At 42.3% G+C, this 21,609-nt stretch overlaps 1 protein-coding gene across 1 annotated transcript; it reads left to right on the plus strand.

The window, feature by feature from the left end:
• Positions 1 to 3,950: 3,950 nt before the first annotated feature.
• On the plus strand, positions 3,951 to 21,296 carry fer1l6 (fer-1 like family member 6; the record flags this gene model as incomplete). The annotated part of the gene is made up of 46 exons (XM_083902760.1): positions 3,951 to 3,985; positions 4,756 to 4,844; positions 6,076 to 6,187; positions 6,444 to 6,498; positions 7,056 to 7,187; positions 7,288 to 7,350; positions 7,425 to 7,503; positions 7,607 to 7,763; positions 8,650 to 8,836; positions 8,920 to 9,021; positions 9,099 to 9,189; positions 9,268 to 9,385; positions 9,460 to 9,670; positions 9,767 to 9,866; positions 9,957 to 10,179; positions 10,294 to 10,414; positions 10,495 to 10,595; positions 11,637 to 11,739; positions 11,824 to 11,943; positions 12,040 to 12,192; positions 12,288 to 12,459; positions 12,537 to 12,661; positions 13,175 to 13,309; positions 13,402 to 13,551; positions 13,633 to 13,740; positions 13,824 to 13,886; positions 14,024 to 14,122; positions 14,235 to 14,478; positions 14,661 to 14,779; positions 14,870 to 14,989; positions 15,072 to 15,114; positions 15,905 to 15,949; positions 16,168 to 16,265; positions 16,344 to 16,472; positions 16,554 to 16,694; positions 16,880 to 17,007; positions 17,088 to 17,258; positions 17,343 to 17,497; positions 17,865 to 18,007; positions 18,106 to 18,194; positions 18,297 to 18,395; positions 18,506 to 18,626; positions 18,711 to 18,831; positions 19,832 to 19,986; positions 20,098 to 20,198; positions 21,116 to 21,296. 46 exons carry the CDS (start codon positions 3,951 to 3,953, stop codon positions 21,294 to 21,296), a joined length of 5,607 nt encoding a protein of 1,868 aa, XP_083758886.1.
• Positions 21,297 to 21,609: the final 313 nt, after the last annotated feature.

Here is a 21,609-nt window from a genome sequence, read left to right on the forward strand (position 1 = left end):
AAAAATGTTGCAATGTGTGCAAATACAATGCATCCTTATCTTTTTGTTTACCTGATAGTTGTAATATTGTGGACAAAAAACACTTCCTAATGATATATGGTGATTAGTGTTTTGGCTCCAGGTAGAACCTTTATAAAAAAATTTCTACCTGGAACCCTTTTGGAGGGTTCCACCAAGAACCCTTTTAAAACCCTTTATTCAGGAAAGGGGTTTTAAAGGGTTCTCTGGATCAAAATGGTTCTTACTGGAACCATTAGTGTTACCAAGAACCCTTGAAAAACCCTTTCTTCGGAAAAGGGTTTTTCAGAAGCAAATGGTTCCAGGTAGAACCTCAGCCCTTGGAGAAAGAACCCTTTTGGAACCCTTAATTCTCAGAGTGTGGAACCATGCAGCACTTGTATTGTTTGCCGTTTAAAAGCTTTTAATGGTCCGTGTCGCCTTCCGGAATGACACGAAAGCACAAAAATGCACCAAAGTGATCCCGAGGTGCGAATGACACCTGTTTCTACAGGAGCCTGAGTGGGACAAAACCAGTCAAACTATGCTAAAGAACAAAGAATGACATCCTTTGTTGTCTACAGAGGCCTCTGTAGCGGGGGGTAAGTGTGAGGCGTCCTCTTGTTTGCTCTCATCATTATTCATTATTTCTGTTCCCACACTCCTCAGGTAAACACAGTGTGGTAAACGTGAATGTTGCCGAGCTGATACATAAACAATGTTCTCTCTCTTTTTTTTTTTAGTCTTGATTGGACAGCGGCCGCCTTCGCTGACAGGCGAGCACACCTGTGATTGTGCCGTCGTCTACCTCCGCTCGTCCTCCGTGACTGACGGGGGGGGCGTGATGCTGTGGCTGCCTGTGCTCTGTTTACCAGAGGTGGATTTGTTAACTCTGCCAGTTTCATACATCCTGGTCCAGTGCACGTCGACACACACATGCTCACTCACACGAGTAAATAACTTCTGCTTTTATCTTAATGTTCCTCTGAAGGGTAATCTAAGGTAGCAGATGCTTCCTGCTGACTTATTGTCACATTAAATGTGATTATATATCATTAAATCGTAAGTTGCCTCTCTGGGTCATAGGTTGTTTTAGCCATTTAGGGCAATAAAATGTGTATATGACTGTAATCATCGCCTAGATTATTGCAATGCCTGTTATATGGGGTGCAAATCAGGCAATAAAATTATAAAATAAAATGTATGGTTATTTTATGGTCTTTTATCTGTAACTTATATATTGTTAATCTGTTTTAAGTCCTCCTATTGTTGTTATTTTATTGTTTATTATGTTGTATCTTGTGTGTGTACTGCACTTTGGTCAACCCTGTGGTTTAAAAAAAAAAGAAAAAAAAAAACTTTATAAATTGGATTGGATATAATTTAATGAGTCAATATCATGCCATAGATCCAGTGACCACAGAATGACAGGATTATTATTTGACAACATCAAATAATGAGCGGGAGAAACGCAAATAAAGCACTAACAACACAGTCGTGGTCTTTGAAGACACCGTAGCTGCTGCTTTCTACTGATATTGCAATAAAAACTCAACCTGTTAAACACTTCTGCACCTAAAAGTAAAACAATAATAACGCTTATAATTTGAGAGAAGGTTCAAAACAGTCGGTCGCAATAAAGCATTGCAACAGGTTACGCGAGTTGATCACCTGAACTCTTCTACGGCAGGTAATCGAGGATGAATCAGACAGGACGTGAGCATCCATCACATCAGCCGCATGCTCCCCCCCCCCTGTGCTTCACAGCGACGCAGAGCAAACAGTTCAGCCGTCAATCAGCTGCTGCTCGGGAGGCTGCTCTTCAACACCTCACTGTGACTGCGTCTGCAGACGGAGCACGGAACGGAGCTGCACTCGCCGCCGTCAACCACTGTGCATGTGTTTGGTCACTTGGAGCTGATGAGTGACGCTGACTTCTGACCTTCAGCCATGGATCCCAGAATGAGGTAAGAAGACCTCATAACCCGAAGGAGTGATGGATTGGTTTGGAGTCGACCAGCAGATGATTCCATATGCTAAAAAACACTTTTGTTTTTGCCAAATTCTGCCAAAATTAGACCTCCAATTTCAGCTTGTGGTCAAAAAAAAACAAGGCTAAGGTTCTTCTGCGCGGTCACAGGATGAATTGGACCCAATTGGCTGCGATCCAGACCGTTCTCATGTGTGGTTCCTCAATGCTGGGAGGAGCTCTTCAATTCTCCTGAACACCTGAATCACTTTAACTCCTAATCTACTTGACCTGGTACTTTACAGTCTGTAATTGCTTGAGGTTTTAGGTCCGATATATGGTCAATGTTAGATGTTCTCTCACACATGAAAACCAAGCAGTACCACAGTAGTAAACAGCAATGGTGGACATTTTGAGCTATGTCTGATTCTTTTCTTAAATCTGATCTTTGACTGTTTAAACTCTTAATTGCAAAGTGATCCAGTTTGGGTTTTGTGTGTCTTGACATTATCAGCCTGCTGTATATGCAGTGGTTGCTTTGTGGTGCAGCTTTCAAACACGTAATGCCGAATAACGGAGGTACGTACTCTGCAGGTTCTTGATGTCGTTTGGTCAAGAGTGATGCAAAAGACCTTCTCCAAATCTGATTCGAATCAGATTTCTTGCGTGTGTGTGATGTTTTTTTTCGGTCGAGATTTACAAAAATGTACATCTTTTCTTCTGACAATTCATACCACACTCTTACAAATAAGGGTTCCAAAGAGTCCTTCTACAAGGACTGAGGTTCTACCTGGAACCATTTGCTTCTGAGAAACCCTTTCCTGAAGAAAGGGTTTTTCAAGGGTTTCTTGGTGGAACCCTCCAAAAGCGTCTCAGGTGGAAAGGTTCTACCTGGAGCCAAAAAGGATTCTCCTATGAGGACAAGCCGAAGAACCTTATATGGTTCTACTTAGCACTCAAACTCAATTTGTTCCATGCATCTGTGACAGTATATGACACCATGAAATGAAAGAAGAAACCTTTACACCAACCCTAACCCTTAATGCGTATTAATTTTATGAGAATAAGTACTCAAAGAAAGCATGACATTATCTTATTTCAAATCTTTAAACAATGCTGTAAATATTTTAAAGATTCTATTCTAGATATATAGAAGATAGAATTCTAGAATAGACAGGAAATAGCCACAAATGTAAATTGGATACAAAGAGTTTCCTATACCTGCTCACCAAACAGGATTAATATGTGGATGAAAATCTAAAACTAAAGAGGACAACCTCATTCTTAAATTATATTGTGCTATATTGTATGTTTTATCCATTTTCTTTTTTAAATCGAAAACATCTTCTTCTTTAGAAATCAGTGGGCGCGGGAGTGTTTTGATATAGATCCACACGAGGCGCACACAGAATATGGGGACGATAACAGCATCGGTGTCACCAAACACGTTCTACGTGCTCTTCCACCTCAGTGTGTGTGTACTTTGAGGACGCTGTGAACTTATGAGTCGGTGAAACTTTCATTGACAAGTGTAAATAAATGCTCTTGAGGGAGGGCAGGTCTCTCCTTTTTTTTGTTTTGTTTTTGTAAACCGCAAAGTAAAACAACACTAAAGAAATAGAACGAACTGCGACCGCAGCTTGTTAAACACGGAGTAAAGGGATTAATTTCCTTGTTATTGGGAACGATTTAAGACGATTAAGATGATGCACGGCTGGATCATGAGGTTTATTTCTTAAGGGCAAAGACATATAAGGCGAAGACGCGGTCGTTTTGTTATTTGTTGCGGTGTGGACGCTGAAGATGAGCTGACGTTCGACATATCCTTCACGGCAGGTTTGATCTGGAGATCAGACTTTAGCATGAGAAGAAGGATGAGGAGATAACGATATTTAACCACTCAGTGGCGAGAAAAGCAACCTGGTGGTTTGAGTTACAAAAACTAAAGAAAGAAAGACAGAAAACCCCTCTGGACTTCAGAAGAATGGATCCTATTGAGAGTCCTCAAACCCAGAGCCGGTGAGCAGCTTTACTTTAACAGAAAGTGGGAATTCAGAGATTAAAGTGAGAAAGTCGGAGTTCTGAGGGGAAAAATTCAAGATTCTGAGATTAAAGTCAGAAGAGATTAAAGTGAGAATTCAGAGATTAAAGTGAGAATTTAGAGATTAAAGTCAGAAAGTCGGAGTTCTGAGAAAAAATATTAATTCTGAGAAAAATATTGTTTTGAGATTAAAGTCAGAAAGTTGAAATTCTGAGAAAATATCAGAATTACGAGGAGAAAATTCAGAATTATAAGAGTAAATTCTGAAAGTTGGAGTTCTGAGAGAAAAAAAAGTTACTATTCTGAGATTAAAGTCAGAAGAGATTAATGTCAGAATTCTAAGATTAAAGTAAGAAAGTCGGAGTTCTGAGAAAAAATGAGGAAATCCGAGATTAAAGTCAAAAATTCTGAGAAAAAAGTCAGAATTAGGATATTAAAGTCTAAAGTCTGATTTATGAGATTAAAGCCAGAAAGTCTGAATAATGAGATTAAAGCCAAATCAGAATTCTGAGAGATTCAAGTCAGAAAATCGGAATTGGAAGAAAAAAGTCAGAATTATGACTTTTTTCCTGAGAATTCCTGCTGTTTTTTTTCTTGGACACTTTCTTTACATGTGGCCCTCATACACATAATCCTGGTGTTCTGGTCATATGGAGATATTTTCGCTGCACTGTAGTTCCACGGTACGGATGTCGTTTACAGTTCAGCTCAACTGAGATCCTCCTAACTGAAAGTCTCCCTCCTGCAGAAAGGCCAAGATGATCTTTGGCCTGAAAGGCAAGAAGAAGAAGAAGAAGCCAACAAAAGACCTGGTCCTGGCAAACAAGGCAGCTATGGGTAAGGCCTGGAAAACAAACACACACTCACACACACACACACGCACATACAAGTACACACATAATCCTGCTCTATTTAAAGTGTACAGTAGAGTGATTATCTCACATATCAAGGTGAGACTAGCCCTTGTCAAACAGTCACATGTTGAATATTCGACCAAGAGTGTTTATAGTCACGGTCGTAATCGGTAATCCGTAAAATGATGCATCACATGTGGCGATCGGAATACTTCATTTGACCTTATCTTAGGTCACACTTGCAATGTGTGACCTTGTTCGGGTTAAGGAAATCAGAAAATGTGGTGAACGTAGAGTGTTTTGTTCAGGATATTTTCCTTATCTGGGTTTTTTTTGTGAATGTTGCAGTAAAATATAAAATATGTACATTTCTTATTATTTTCTTACCAGGAAAAGTACATTTTCTGTTAGCAGAAGTCTTAAAGAAGTTCCTTGAAGATAATTTCTTAAGATAGTAAGATATGGTTGTTTTTTTTTACTTGGAAGAGTGTAAAAAATAAATCGGTGTGTGTGTGTGTGAGAGCAGAAAGTGAGTCAGAGATGCCTTCTGAAGAGACTGCCATTGTGGAAGAATTCCGAGATTAAAGTCAGGAAGTCGAAAATTCGGAGAAAAAAAAGCCAGAATTATGATATTAAAGTCCGAAAGTCTGATTTATGAGATTAAAGCCAGAAAGTCTGAAATACGAGATTAAAGTCAGAAAAATCGGAATTACGAGAGAAAAATCTGAATTAAAAAAAAAAAAAAAGTCAGAATTCTAAGATTAAAGTCAGAAAGTCGGAGTTCTGAGAAAAAAATTCTGAATTCCGAGATTAAAGTCAGGAAGTCGAAAATTCTGAGAGAAAAAGTCAGAATTATGATATTAAAGTCCGAAATTCTGATTTATGAGATTAAAGCCAGAAAGTCTGAATCATGAGATTAAAGCAGAAAATCGGAATTCTGAGAGAAAAGTCTGAATTTTGAAAAAAAAAAAAAAGAGTCAGAATTCTAAGATTAAAGTCCGAAAATCTGAATTTGAAAATTAGGAAAATTACAATCTCTTTGATATTTTCTATTAGCAGAAGTCTTCAAGTGTTCCTTGAAGATCATTTCTTAAGATACTAACATAAGGTTGTTTTTTTTTTACTTAGAAGACTGTAAAAATAAGTGTGTGTGTGCGTGTGTGTGTGTGTGTGTGTGTGTGTGTGTGTGTGTGTGTGTGTGTGTGTGTGAGCAGAAAGTGAGTCAGAGATGCCTTCTGAAGAGACTGCCGTTGTGGAAGAAGAAAACATTGAGGAGCAGCCGGGACCCTCTGCTGTCAGAACCAGAATAAATCCAGAGAGAAAAAGGTGTGACATTGGGAATATGGATGCATTAAAAGAATAAAAATGTTTTCCCAAGCTACAGGGACTAATTATAAGAAGTACACACAAAAAAGCACAAGCCAACAAACACAACTCATTGTATTTATCATTACACTTTATTGCCACTGTAATACAACCCATAGTTTTCCTTTAAATGACATTTAAACTTGTTTTGTGCCTGTTAATGTATTATTATTGTTATTTGACACTGGCCTGTATGGTTAAAAAAAAACTTCCACAGGACCAAACTGAAAACTTGCATCCAGAACGGTGAAAAGAAACCACAGAGCTTCCAGGTAATATGACACATTACACACAAAAAGTACAATTACATATATTTATGCATAGAGGAAAATCTATAATTGATAAGAGAAATTGGAATCAATTAAACACAACATAAATGACCCCAAATCAAAGAAAAAGTGGATTAAACTAAACAAAAATGAAAGCTTTTCTTATTTTTGAAGTAATAATTTGAGTCAATTATTATTTTTCCGAGGAGAAAATTGTGTTAAAGGGATACTTCGCCGATTTGAATGTGGCTTTGTATTGCTAGAATAGCAGTAGTATTTTTTAGAAAATGTGCTTCCCTCCCTCAGTTTTTCCCTGACTTGTAAAAAAATCTGTTTTCCCTTATCCAAATGTGCCCTACTGTGAGTCAAATGACGCGTTTTGCATCACAGTAGGGCAAATTTTGAAAATGGAAAACAGATTTTTTTTTACAAATCAGTGAAAAACTGAGGGAGGGAAGCACATTTTCTAAAAAAATACTACTGCTATTCTAGCAATACAAAGCCTCATTCAAATCGGTGAAGTATCCCTTTAATTCAGGAAAACACAATATTTTTTTTAGATTTCCATTAACATCACCGAAGCCCGGCAGCTGGTGGGCGAGAACATCGACCCCAGCGTGGTGATTGAAATCGGGGACGAGAAGAAACAGACGTCGGTGAAAGAAGGAACCAACGCTCCGTTTTACAACGAGGTCGGAAAAAAAAAGTGGCACAAATCGACCTCATCAAACTTTATTTTGTGATAATATGCGAGTTTGTTAACCGTCCTCTCACTTCTTTTTTTTCTTTTAGTATTTTGTGTTTGACTTCTTTGCCCACAAAGACCTCTTCTTCGACAAAGTTATCAAGCTTTCGGTGAGTACGAATCGTAAGCTCAGTGGCTTTAAAAACGACGACACGTTCGAATATTTCATCTCTGCGTCGTCAAGGTGATGCATACGAAGATGCTGCGGAGCGTCTTCATCGGCTCCTTCAAGCTGGACGTGTGGACAGTCTACAAACAGCCAGGTGACCGTCCACTCTCCCGTCGTTGTCTCTATACCCGTAATAATACCAAATAATTGCTTCGATAATCAGGGTTCGTTTTGGTTGATTTCCTCCCCCTCATCAGGTCACCAGTTCGTCAATAAGTGGGCCACGCTGACCAATCCCAGCGACATCAGCACGGGGTTCAAAGGTTATGTCAAGTGCGACATCAGCGTCTCGGCAAAGGGAGACGCCGTGCAGCCGGGTCCGAAAGCGAGCGACGCCGAGGAGCAGATAGACAAGTACGAACGCACGTCTTCCTCCTAAATGTTTTAATCTAATATCTAAAACAGGGGTTCTCAAAGTTTTGATACCTGAGGGCCGATTTAGGAACCCAACATTGGACTGAAAAACAGAAAGAAATCCTATCTGTAATAATTTTAATGACCAGATTGCAGTTCTACAAATATAAGCGTCAATATAATAACGCTTTATAATTTACTGGGTAATTACCCAGTATTTTGGCCATTGTTCTTACCTTCTAAATACAGGTTAATACCAAGTAACACATTTCTGTTACCATGTATTTACTGGGTAAATAGCTAGTAATTGGGGGCTGTAGCTACCTGCTTATTACCAGCTTATAACCCAATAATACACTAAAATTCACCATATAGAACCCAGGTAAATACCCAGTATTTTTGTTTACACTTATTGGTCTGTATCCAGTAATGTCCAATTAACATTTAACAAGCTTAGTAGCTCCTGGATTAAAACTATGAACTGTAATTCATTGCGGGGCCGCCAGATATGTTTCTGCGGGCCGCCATTGGCCCCCGGGCCGCACTTTGAGAACCGATGATCTAAAAGATAATATTATAAAACTGGTTGTCAAACTCATTTATAAGACTGGATAAAAGCTGTATTTAGAGTGCGAGTCGGGGTGTAACGATATTGCTTGAAAATAAGCTTTTATTTTGTTAATTTCTACGCATTATCAAGATTTTTCTTTTAAATTTGGTTACGACAAACTGTAGCGTATAAAATCTTGCCTTCATATCATGTTGCGTGATTTTTTTTCTTATCGTCTTGTCCTAAAGAACAATGTATGATGCATCTCTTGATATGCAGATGACACCCTGCTGTTATAAGCTTTATTTTTAATCTCTTGGTGATTTTCCCTCACAGGAACCTGCTCATACCTGAAGGTTTCCCCGCCGAACGACCCTGGGCCCGCTTCTGCGTGAAGGTGTACCGAGCAGAAGGCCTTCCCAAGAGCAACTCGGGCATCATGGCCAACGTCACCAAGGCTTTCATCGGCGACAACACGGCGCTCGTGGACCCATACGTGGTGGTCAGCTTCTTCAAACGAGTGGTGAGCGTCGACTCATATATATGATGATTTTGTTCGTCGTAACCGTGATTCAGCTTTGAATCTCCTTTACCTCGCCCCGTCAGGGTCGGACGTCCACCCAGAAGTCCTCGGCTGACCCGGTGTGGAACGAGCAGATCGTCTTCACAGAGATGTTTCCGCCGCTGTGTCAGAGACTGAAGATCCAGGTCTCTGACACAGTTACACATTTTATTTTACACGCACTAAAACTGTCATTTTAACGTCCGAATTGAACTCCTCGTAGGTCTTGGACGCGGGAAGCATGGCCGATGTCGCGATCGGAACCCATTACTTTGACCTGAAACGCGTCTCCAACGAGCAGGACGGTGACAGAGGTAACACTTGAAGAGTATTGCAGAGAATTATATGCATGATTCTGTCTTATTTCGCTTCATCTTTGTCTCTTTCCGCAGGGTTTTTACCCACGTTTGGTCCTGCGTGGATTAACTTGTACGGATCCGCCCGAAACAACTCGCTGGGTGACGACACAGCGGAGATGAATGAGGGAATCGGAGAGGGCGTATCATACAGGTTAAAGATAATGTTATTAAAAAAAACAAACGGATTAGGAAGGTATTTACCGACTGGGATCTCGCTTGTGTCAGGGGTCGGATCTACATGGAGCTGGCCGTGGAGATCCTGTCAGGAGGAAGTGGTACAGAGTCCAAACTCGGCAAGATGGTCAAAGCCATAAAGGACCCGAAGGCGGGAAAGGCCGGCGCAAAGGACGCGGGGCCGCCAGCGGGGGGCGCCGCGGACGACGACAAGGGGAAAGCGGTGCCGGCGGAGGTGCTGCCGGTGGAAGCTCCTCCTATGGTGAGACAGGGGAAAAAACGCATCCTCAACATAGAAACACAGCGGAGTCATTGCAATCGCAGCTGATTTTTTAAAACATGTGTCTGACACAAGGAGTACAACAAAGAGAGCTTCATGCTGTTTGGTGCACTGTTCGAAGCCACCTTGATTGACAGAAAGATCGGCGACAAACCAATCAGCTTCGAGTTCTCCATCGGTGAGTTGGCAGATCCACACCCAAACTAGTTAAATTCCTAACATAAATGATTCTCCACATCCTCTCTTGCCGTGCGGGTTCCTCCCTCAGGTAACTACGGCAACACCTTGGAGACGTCGGGACCGCCCACGTCGATCGCCAGCCCGACTCTCCATCGGAGGAGGAGGGCGCTGGACGTCGCAGACGGCGACATGTCGGGAGCGTCCCTCAGCTCCACGCCCTCGTCTTCTCCCCTCCTGCCCAGAGAACCTCAGGACGTGGCTCTGGCGTCCATCACGCCCGCGGAAAAGCCCCTCATCGTGGAAGGAAACAGGTTCAGACACATCAGCATCATCTTAGAACCGCTGAGCTATTGGCAGTAGGAGAAGGAAATAGAAGGTATTGCCTCACCCTGTACTGTACCTGTATGTATGTATGCACTTTTTAGGTACTTCATGTATCTGCCCCTGGAGAAGCAGAAGCCATGTGTCAATGTGCTGAGTCACTGGGAGGACAGAACCTACCGACTCTACAACTCAAATATGCTGGAGACTATAGCTGTTCTGTTTGTACGTACACAAACACATAGAGATGTTATTTCCACTGTGGAATTAAAAAAAAATAATAATTGATGTCTTATTTCTTTCAGGAGGAGGGTGTAGCCAGCGTGGGAGAGCTACATAAGAAGTCCGATGCTAAGGCGGCCCCGAAGCTCAAGAGAGTCCTAAATGAATTCTGCATGGACGCCAGGTATTCAGGGCCCTGTGATACAAGTACGATATGAGCATGATGACGAAATTTAAAGCGGACCTAGACCGGAGGTTCCAATTAACGCTGTTTTTTAGTGTGTATTTGCGTCATTACCTTGTTTAAGAAGCCCTGAAGGTTCAAAACAAACAGTTCAGCCACTGCTGAGAACGTTTGTGTTTTATTGTAATCTCGGGCTCAGCGAGATCTCTGAAAAAACCCGGTCCGGTTACGTAAACACCGGTTCTCCTGAACAGCAGATCGTCCCACTCCGGGCACTAGTCCGGGCACATCCGGTTGCGTACATTGAACCGCAGAAGAAGAATAACGTCCGTTGTGGAGGTGTTTCACAAGCGACAGTGTCTTCTGACTCTGGGTCAAAGTCATAAAAGGGTAGCAGTGCATCCACCGTTCCAGAGGGGGGAGCTGCGCTTCTGAGAGCGGGTGTGCTGAATATGTCACTTCCGGGTACTGGCCAATCACAAGACAGTTGGGAAGCCGGGGTGGGAGTTGAGTCTGAAATATCGCGGCTGGGGAACAGCGTCAGAAAAGAGGATTTCTATCGGCTCGTTTACAGCAACTAGGAGGTTTTTGACCATAAAAACTGTGATACGTTGCTCCGTATCACAGTGCGCTTACATGCGTATTAAAAGTCCAATTTTAGTCAGACTAAGACAATAGTTGGATTTTCTGAGTGTCATGTAAGCATGTTAGTCCGAGTAAAAACAAACTATTCATAGTCGGACTAAGATACCTAGATAATTCGATAAAAGTTGTCCGATTGCTGGACTCAAATGTAGTGACTGATGTACAATCGGGGGCCAAAAAATCTTTGTGTATCAACCTTTTTATTCAGAAAACTGTTGCTCGCTGGAGATTTTCCTCCTTATCGGATCATCCTCTGTAAACCCTAAAGATGGTTGTCTCTGCAATACTCCAGACCGACAACCAGTCACTTAAAACACCTTCCTTCCTCGTCGCGTTTAACGTGTCTACGCGTCATTGTCGGATTTGATACTTAACGTGCGTTATTTTCCCCTCCAGGAGTTTCATATCAGCAGCAGAAGCCAAGATGAAGGCGGAGCTAAAGTCCACTTACCTGACACAGCTGGACAAGAAGCGTCTTACCCTGTGTAAACAGGAGCTGGTGGGCAACTCACGCACACACACATCAAGACTCTGTATGAGATGTGTGTGTGGGAGTCGGAACAGTGTGTTTGTGTGTTTTCAGGAGAGTATGATTGGAGAGGCCCAGTCGTTGGGGGAGAGGAAGAGGAAAGTTGGCGGCGTGAAAGAAATGCTGCAGGATGCGACGAAACTCACACAGAGACTTCGCTTCCTTGTGGAGGAGGTATGAGAATCCTGTCAATGTGTCTATAAAGACGCTGCCGCGTTTTCTATATATATATATATAACTTGAACGTCCTGACTTTTTACTTTTTTGCAGCCCCAGCACACGCTGCCAGATGTGTTCGTGTGGCTGATGAGCAACAACAAGCGCGTGGCGTGCGCTCGCCTTCAAGCCAGAGACCTGCTGTACTCCGACAAACCGGAGGCCCGAGGTGTCCACTGTGGCAAGTTAATAACCCTGTTCCTGAAGGTAAAAAGGCACATCTTGAACCAAGAATCGGTGACATCTAACAGGTGACTTTCGCAAGTGCATCTAAAGGCTGTTTTTTTTTTTTTTCGTTGTAGCCTCCAGGGAAGCGAGTCGCAGGCTTCTCTGTCCAGGCAAAGATCGATGCGTATCTGTGGTTGGGAACCTGCTCAGAGTCCAATTTCATGCTGGACGACCTGCCTGAAGGATTCAGTCCGGCCTCAGGGGGCGCTGATGCCAACAACCCTCCAGCACACCTGCTCTGCACAGGTAACGAGACCCAACTTTTATGATCTAGTATTTGGTTTCAATGTGTTTGTCTAACTCTTACGCTTGTGTGTCTCCAGTCCAGCATAAGTTCCAGTTGAGGTGCCACATGTATCAGGCTCGTGGTCTGATCGCCGCCGACAACACCGGCTTGTCTGATCCCTTTGCTCGTGTCACTTACCTGTCACACAGCCAAACCACCAGTGTAAGGACACTCTTAACGCTTAAAATTGGACTGTAATGTAGTGCCTTCTGTAGTGAATTAGTTTAGGAGAATCCACAAAAGTTCTGGATTGTATCCACTTTTTTATCCCCAGCCATAAAACACCACACTTTTGTGTTTTTTGTGCATCCGACCAATATGCAACTTTGGGAAAAACGATGATGTCGTGGCCAGGCGTTGTTGTCTTCTTCTTGGGCAAACCTTTGTAGGAATGAAAAGTAAAAAAAGACTGTGTTGGGAAATTTCTGTTTCCATGTCAATAAGGCCTTTGCTAGACCCCCTCCCCTAACCCTTACCCCTATGTGACTTTAACATAGATGATGCTCTCTACACATTAAGAAATAACCTGCATGTACTTCATATTAAGTATGGACTCAATCTCAATAGATCTGGATTGTTCTGTCACCACACTACACAAAATTGCTGCTTCATTGGGTTTGACGTTATAGACACAAAGCGACCTGACCCTGTATTGTCCTGTCATGCTGCCGTCAGATTATCAGTCAGACTCTCAGTCCAACGTGGAACCAGTGTTTGCTCATGAGCCCCGTGATGCTGAGCGGAGACCTGTGGCACATCCAGCAGGAACCGCCGCGCATCATCATCGAGGTGTACGACGACGACGCGCTGGTAACGCCACACGAAAAAAAAACAAAGGATTAATAACTGTTTCAGATACTTTTTTTTTTTACTGAACATACATCTTCTCTTTGTTTTCACAGGGCAAAGCGGAGTACCTGGGAGCCACGGTGGCAGCGCCCGAGGTCCGGTTGTCCTCGGAACCCTACACGCCCCCGACCCTGCAGTACAGCCCGCTGCACTGTGGCAGCCAGTCGGGAGGAGACCTGCTGGGTGCATTTGAACTGCTGCAGGTCGGTTTTATTATTGGCGCTCAGTTTTTCGTGAACACGAAACGCACTGAAGTTAAAACCATCACCGTGTCGACCGTGTAGCTCCCAAAGTCCGGACGGTTGAATCTGCCGCCACTGGAGGAGGAGGAAGGAGGCAAATACGTCGTTCCTGCCAACATCAGACCTGTTCTCAGCACATACAGGCTCGAGGTTTGTGCGTCTAAATCGTAACGTTTGATGAGGTCTTGGGTGCGTTTGAAGAGACCGGCGTTTAACTTTTTCCTCTCCGCCAGGTGTTGTTCTGGGGTTTGAGGGAGTTGAAGAAGGTCCAGCTCCTGTCTGTCGATCGCCCTCAGGTAAACACAAACAAGAACAAACTTAAGGGATCTGAAGATCCACATTTTTTGGCTTCATGCACATTCATTCATGAACTGTCTTTACTATAATCGTCCCAACAGATCACAAAACAACTCTTCTCTCTCTTGCTCACTAGGTCTTCATAGAGTGTGCCGGTAAAACCTTGCGATCCTCTGTCATTCAAAGGTACAAGTCCAGCCCGAACTTTACCACGCTGGTTGATGCCATAGAACTGGTAAGAACATTCTTGATGAGCCAAATATAGTGGAAATCAGAGGCCTATATATATATATATATGTACAAATACACACAAGTATAGATATGATGTCTGCTCCGGTGTCTTGTAGGAGTTGCCGGAGAACGTAAACCTCCACCCTCCTCTCAGCATCACCGTCGTCGATTGGCGAGCGTTCGGTCGCAGCACGCTGGTCGGAAACCACATCATCAACAACCTCAAGGCGTTCTTATACACTCCGCCTCCTGCTCCGCCTCCACCTCCAGCTCCGCCTGCTCCCGCGCAGATTCACACGCCACCCGCGGACACGCATCCGCCGGGACCTTCACTGGAACCGGAGCCACAGAGCTCTCAGGGTAACTGCACTGTGAATATGTCGTAAATCATAAAGGTATGTTTCGGGGGGTTTGAGCAACTCTGACTTTACCGTGCGCCAACTACCAAAGAAAAAACTGATTTTGGAGTTTGCCACTTTTTCTCGCTTTTCTCGAAAAAATTCGTTTCCAGCCATGTCGTCTTTGCGTCTCCCCCCCAACAGAAATGTCTCAGCTTGCTGTCGAGACCAGTTCCACTGTAGCGCTGACAAATCAGGATTTCCTTATCACTGTGGAGGAGGAGGCCCCGCCCGCGCCGAAGAAAGAATACAAGAAGAGAAAGGTGAATTGCTGCTGTGTATAAACGCACCCCTGTCTACGTAATCTTAGTGTGCTACGTTTGTTTTTATTTGTTTTTTTTTTTTAAATCCAGGAGATCAGCAAAAAGAGCGCTCATCGCTCCACCAAGCGGAAGAAGCGCACCATCGCCGACGAATCGGCAGAGAATGTCATCGACTGGTGGTCCAAATATTACGCGTCTGTTGAGAAAGAGGTAGCGCTGGTTGTTGTGTTGTTGACTTCCCCCAAAAAAGTAGAAAAACATAATAAGATGTACGTATCTGTGTATGTTCCAGGCCAAACAGGAAGAATCCATGTTCCCACAGGGCTCTGAAAACGGTAAGACGTGACAAACGCAGTAAAAGACCCGTGTTTCAACGCACCCTTGCCCTAGCTTCATCTTTTTTTTGTTATCCCTAAAGCCAGTAGAGCAGCAATAAACTTCTCACCCAAGAAGCTTCATCAAATTTGGGCCAAATTTGGATGAGAAGTGAAACAGAAGGCTTCAACAAAGGTCAAACTCAAGGCCCGGGGGGCCACATGTGGCCCGGCACGTCGTTTTATGTGGCCCGCGAGTGAGAGTTAATTGGTCTTAAAAATCGGTGTCAAAATAGGTCTATGCTGCTTTAAGGCGTGCGTTGACCATAAACTACATTTCCCACAATGCACGGCGATTGCGTTACCCGCCACTAGATCACAGTGTATCATTGTATATCCATCATCTTCAAAGTCTTTTTCTGAAGGGTTTGTTTTTGAAGCAGTGCATGCGGGTTACATCTATAATGCATCATATTTGTAAATTGAATAAGTAACAAATACATAAAGTTATTTAGCATTATGTTACGGAGCAGTTACCTTTATTTTACATTGTATTTGGTTACATTTAGTTACATTTATTCTGTATGACAGTGACATCTGGCCCTTTAAAGGGTAACCATTATGCTGATGTGGCCCTGAAAATGAGTTTGACACCCCTGCTCAAACACGTCCAGTTGAAGATAAAGTGGACAACTGAGAACCTTAACAGACGGTTTTAGCTCATAGTTTTTTTTTAGCGCTAAACTGGCAAAACTGTAAAATTACAAAGTTTACCCAGTATTTTACCCACACACATTGTTGTGCATTGCAGCTCAGGAGTACCACAGCCTGCTCGGCGATGGAATAGAGTTTTTAGGTAAGGATAAAAAAAAGTGCTATTACTGAAGGGCACTGGAGAATTTCAAAATAAAATGGAAAAACATCAAATGATAGAACTTTGCAAACACCAGAAGGGGATGTTTTCCAGTCTTTTTCTTCTGGTGGAGATGGATGGAGGTTTCTGTTCCTTAGGTTTCCAAAAGACTGAATCTTCTTTGTTTCTACTAAAAAAAAAAAACACGTCTTGTTTGTCAGCTGGAGCCCACTCGGATGGAGACAAGAAGAAAAAGCAGAAAGGGAAAGCGACAATTGGGACAAATGTTATTCTTCCGACAAAATTAGCCACGCTCAAGGTACTTCGTTCGCAAAAACCTTACCATTGGAAACTACGACTGTTTTAGACGTTGCTGATATCCTCACGCTCCGCGCAGATCTACAACAAAGAACTGGAGGCAGAGTTTGGGCCGTTCGACGACTGGGTGAACACGTACGAGCTCTTCAGGGGGAAAGCCAATGACGAGGAGGGCTCGACCGACGAGAGGTTCATCGGCAAATTTAAGGTAAAGACGCCGAGGTCTGAGCACCTTCTACGTCGTCTTGTATCTTCAGTGCTAATCGACCACTTTGTGGTGTCTCTGCAGGGGAAGTTCTGCCTATATAAGCTTCCTGAAGAAGGGACGGAGGACTGGGATGAGGTCGCAGACTCGGGAGAGTTCAAAGTGAACAGAGGAATCCCCCGCAACAGCCCAACAAAAGTCCTGATACGGGTTTACGTCGTCTCTGTGAGTCTCGCTCTTGTTCTGGAACCTTGGACGTGTCGGGTTTTTGAAACCAACGATTCTTCTTTAATGTTCTGTCTGTACAGGAGTTGGTTTGCAATTCTCTGTGGCGTCGAAAGTATCTCAGATTCTTCTGTTAGACCTTAGACCTTAGACCTTCTCGTTGACGTCCTCTCCTCTCTCTCCAGGCTTCCAACTTGCATCCAGCTGACCCGGACGGGAAGGCGGACCCCTACATCGTCCTTCGCCTTGGCAAGAACGAAATCAAAGACAGAGACAACTACATCCCTAAACAGCTCAATCCTGTGTTTGGAAGGTAAATCGTCGGCCCGATTGCACACCATCGTAACTTAACCACTGAGCCGCACTTAACTTCTTTCTTTCTTCTTTCGCCAGATCTTTTGAGATGCACGCGACGTTCCCGCAGGACTCTCTGCTGACGGTGGTGATCTACGACTACGACTTGGTGGGAGGGGACGACCTCATAGGAGAGACTCGGATCGACCTGGAGAACCGCTTCTTCAGCCGACACCGAGCCACCTGCGGACTGCCCAGTGAATACAGCATGTACGGACGATCCTGTTGTTTTTTCCTTTTTTTTTTAACGCTGTCTGGATTTTCTCACCCTCCTTCTCTTCTTCTGTCTGCCAGCGATGGCTACAACGCGTGGAGAGACTGCCTGAAGCCGTCCGAGCTGTTGTCAAAGATGTGCCAAGACAACGGCTTGAGCGGTCCTCATTTCAGACCAGGTCACATCACCGTGGCGGACAAAGTCTTCACTGGCAAAACGCTCTTCATGCAAGACGGTACCGTTAGATTTATGCTCTTATTTTTAGTGCAACGAGTTAGCGGCGGTTAACGGCTGTCAATATTAACGCACGTTAACGTATGAAACATTTCCACGACGACTGACTGGAAAAAGACGCGCGTGACGTCATGTTTACGTGACTCCCGATCGTTAAAATGAGTCTCTTAAGTAACGCTAAACTTTAAAAACAGATGCACACAGGTGCGCTGGCGCTAAAGGAGCTAACGGAGCTAACGGAGCTAACTGGTAAACATGACGTCACATGCGTCTTTTTCTGGTCAGTCGTCATGGAAACGTGTCCTGGGTTAATGTGAGTTAACGTTGACGCCGTTAACCGACATTGACGATAACGGTGTGCGCTGCAGACCAGCCGCTGGAGAACTACGAGCACCTGTCTCTGAAGATCTTGCACAGATGGGCGGAGATGCCAGCTGTGGGATGCAAGCTGGTACCAGAACACATTGAGACCAGGACGTTGTTCCACAAAGCCCGGCCCGGCTTGGATCAGGTAAACCCCCCCCGTAAAGACCGGAGCTAGCCAAGCGACGCCGCTCACAGACTAGCGCATAAGCGTTCATAAACGGGTTGTCTTTTTGTCGCGTCAAGGGTCAAGTGCAGATGTGGGTGGAGATGTTCCCCATGAACTTGCCTCAACCTGGACCCGCGGTAAACATCTCTCCTCGAAAACCGAAAGGGTGCGGAGCTGTTTTTTTCTTGACAAAATTCGAAAATAAATATTTGATATATTATATATTTCTGGAAAACTTGTGGTTTTTTTTTTGGTTTTTTTTGTTCAGATATGAGCTGCGTATCGTCATCTGGAACACAGAAGACGTGATTCTGGAAGACAGCAACTTCCTGACGGGTCAAAAGTCAAGTGATATCTACGTCAAGGGGTAATAACGATTGCTAACCTTTGCTAGATTCGTTTTTAATTCATTTTCATAAAGCACAGGTGTGAAATAGCATGTAAAATGTCTGCTCTGTCCGTGTTTCCCTCCCGTAGCTGGTTGAAAGGTTTAGAAGACGACCGACAGGAGACCGACGTCCACCACAACTCCCTGACTGGAGAAGGAAACTTCAACTGGCGCTTTGTCTTCCCGTTCAGCTACTTGCCTGCCGAGAAGGTCGCCGACAGATAGTTTCTAACTCGCCGCATGAACACGAACGAGTATTCGTTCTCTGTAACCTTTTTTTCCCCCCACTCGCAGGTTATCGTGGTACAGAAGAGAGACAGCATCTTCTCTCTGGATAAAACCGAGCAGAAACTTCCCGCCATCCTCATCATGCAGGTCTGGGACTTTGAGACGCTGTCTTCCGACGACTTCCTCGGTGCGTATGAGTGCGTTTGACGTGTTCTTACCGTCAAATTGAAGTGGTGAAATGTCACGGGTTCACGCAAACCACGCAACAACCGTAATTGGGGGGCGGTCCAAAGGTCAAAAACGCCAACAAAGATAGCTAGCTAACTAGTTTTTTGCTTGTTTTAACTTTATTTCTTTTTATGTTTTCATGTAAATGTATTTCTTCACATGTTTGTGCATTGTAATGTAATTAATAACATTTTGTATATATAGAGAGAGATAGCTAATAGCTAGTTAGAAAGCTAGCTGATAGCTAGATAGAAGGCTAGCTAGATAACTAGGATAGCTATATAGCTAGAGATAGATAGATAGATAGATAGATAGATAGATAGATAGATAGATAGATAGATAGATAGATAGATAGATAGATAGATAGATAGATAGATAGATAGATAGATAGATAGATAGATAGATAGATAGTAAAGTAAAAATGTAAATAAATAAAACTATTTAAAAAAGGATAAAAACAAGACGGGCAAAGCTAATTTAGTAAAGTAAAAATGTCAATAAAAAATATGAAATATGACTTTGCCAAAATAAGTGAAGTGAAAATGTAAATAAAAACAATTAAAAAATGATTACGAAATAAAATATGGCTCTTGAAAAAGTAAAATTTAGTTAAGTAAAAATGTAAATAAAGGCTATTAGTAAAGGATACAAAATGAAATATAGCTCATGCAAAAATAATTTAGTAAAGTAAATATGTAAATAAATATGATTTAAAAAAGGATAAAAAATAAATAAACTATGACTGCAAAATTAATTTAGCAAAGTGTAAACAAAAAAAATTTAAACAAAATTATTAAAAACAATTAAAAATAAAATTATGTAAATAATATAATAATAAAAATAATTTAGTAATAATGTGCCATTTTATGAGTGTAAATATTTATGATAGTCAAGTCTTGAATCCACTGTAAATCTGTATTTCTCTGACTTATTGTGTGTGTGTGTGCGTGTGTGTGTAGGGACTGTGGAGTTAAACCTCCACGGCTTCCCTCGAGGAGCAAAGACGGCCAAATCGTGTAAGATGGACATGATGGACACTTCAGAGAAAATCTCCATCTTCCAGCAGAAGAGAGCGAGAGGCTGGTGGCCGTTCACCAAATCCGGAGAGTTGACGGTACGTTTACACACACACACACACACACACACTGAACTGTACAATCCAGATTAAACAAGAGTGACAGATTTGACTGACAGCTGTTCTGTGTGTGTGTGTCTTCCTCAAAAGGGGAAAGTGGAGGCCGAGTTCCATCTTGTGACAGCGGAAGAGGCGGAGAAAAATCCTGTCGGCAAAGCTCGGAAGGAGCCAGAGCCGCTTCCGAAACCAAAGTAAGAGACGATAATCCGGCAATTTGGTTATGCAATTTTTTTTTTCTTGGGATAGTTTGATTTGAGGCAGATTTTAAATCAATACGATGGTGTTTTAGTTGGTTGTCTATGGAAGAATAATTAAGTCACATGTTAAAAACAAAAAAAACAGAATGAATTCTGAGATTAAAGTCAGAATTCTGACTTTTTCTTTAATCTCAGAATTCAGATTTTTTTTTCTTTAATCCCAGAATTCCGACAAAAAAGTTTCTGAATTTTGACTTTTCCTTGACTTTAATCGCAGAATTTTTCCTTATTTTTTAATTTACTTCAATCTCAGAATTTTTTTTTTTCTTGACTTTAATCTCAGAATTTTTACTTTTTCTTTTAAATCTCAGAATTTTGACTTTTTTTCTTGACTTCAATCTCAGAATTCTGACTATTTTGTTAATCCCAGATTCTGAGAAAAGTTTCTGAGAAAAATTGCAGAATTTTGACTTTTCCTTGACTTTAATCTCAGAATTTTTACTTTTTTTTAAACTTCAATCTCAGAATTCTGACTTTTTCTTGAATTTAATCTCAGAATTTACTTTTTCTTTACTTTAATCTCAGAATGTTGACTTTAATCTCAGAATTTTTACTGTTTTTAAATTTCAGAATTCTGACTTTTCTTGACTTTAATCTCAGAATTTTTACTTTTTCTTGACTTTAATCTCAGAATTTACTTCTTCTTAACTTTAATCTCAGAATTTAGATTTTTTTCTTGACTTCAATCTCAGAATTTTGACTTTTTTTAAAATCTCAGAATTCTGAGAAAAGTTTTCTCAGAATTCATGCTGTGTGTTTTTGTTTGTTTTTCTGACATGTGTCCCTAATACTCTTCCGTGTCTTTGCTTTATTTTTTTCCCCGTCTGTCCTCACCATGTCCCTCGCCACAGTCGTCCAGACACGTCCTTCTCGTGGTTCGTCAATCCCTTCAAGTGTTTCTTCCACCTGATCTGGCAAAACTACAAGAAGTACATAATAGCCGCGCTGATCGTGCTCATCACGATGCTGTTCCTCGCTCTGCTCTTCTACACACTGCCGGGCGCCATCTCACAGAGGATTGTCAATGGTTAACACACACACAAACTTGTTTTCAGATCTTAGTGAGGACACCTTGTAGACCTTATGCTAACCTTAACTATCACAATTAACGCAAACCCTTAATCTAAACCCAATTATAACCCAAACTCTTTTTGGAAACAAAAACGTTGGAAAAAAACTGGAAAAAAAATGCTGTTGTTTATAAAAACAAAATGAGATTCTGAAAGTTTTTCATGAATATTCTAATAAATGAATGTGAGTTTACACTGACTGTTTTGTTCTGATACCACATGTTAATTATATTCAATATAAAATGAGTGTAAAGAAAAAAATAAATAAACAATAA

The sequence above is a fragment of the Microchirus variegatus genome, assembly GCF_963457635.1.
Source record: "Microchirus variegatus genome assembly, chromosome: 16".
Lineage (NCBI taxonomy): Eukaryota > Metazoa > Chordata > Actinopteri > Pleuronectiformes > Soleidae > Microchirus > Microchirus variegatus.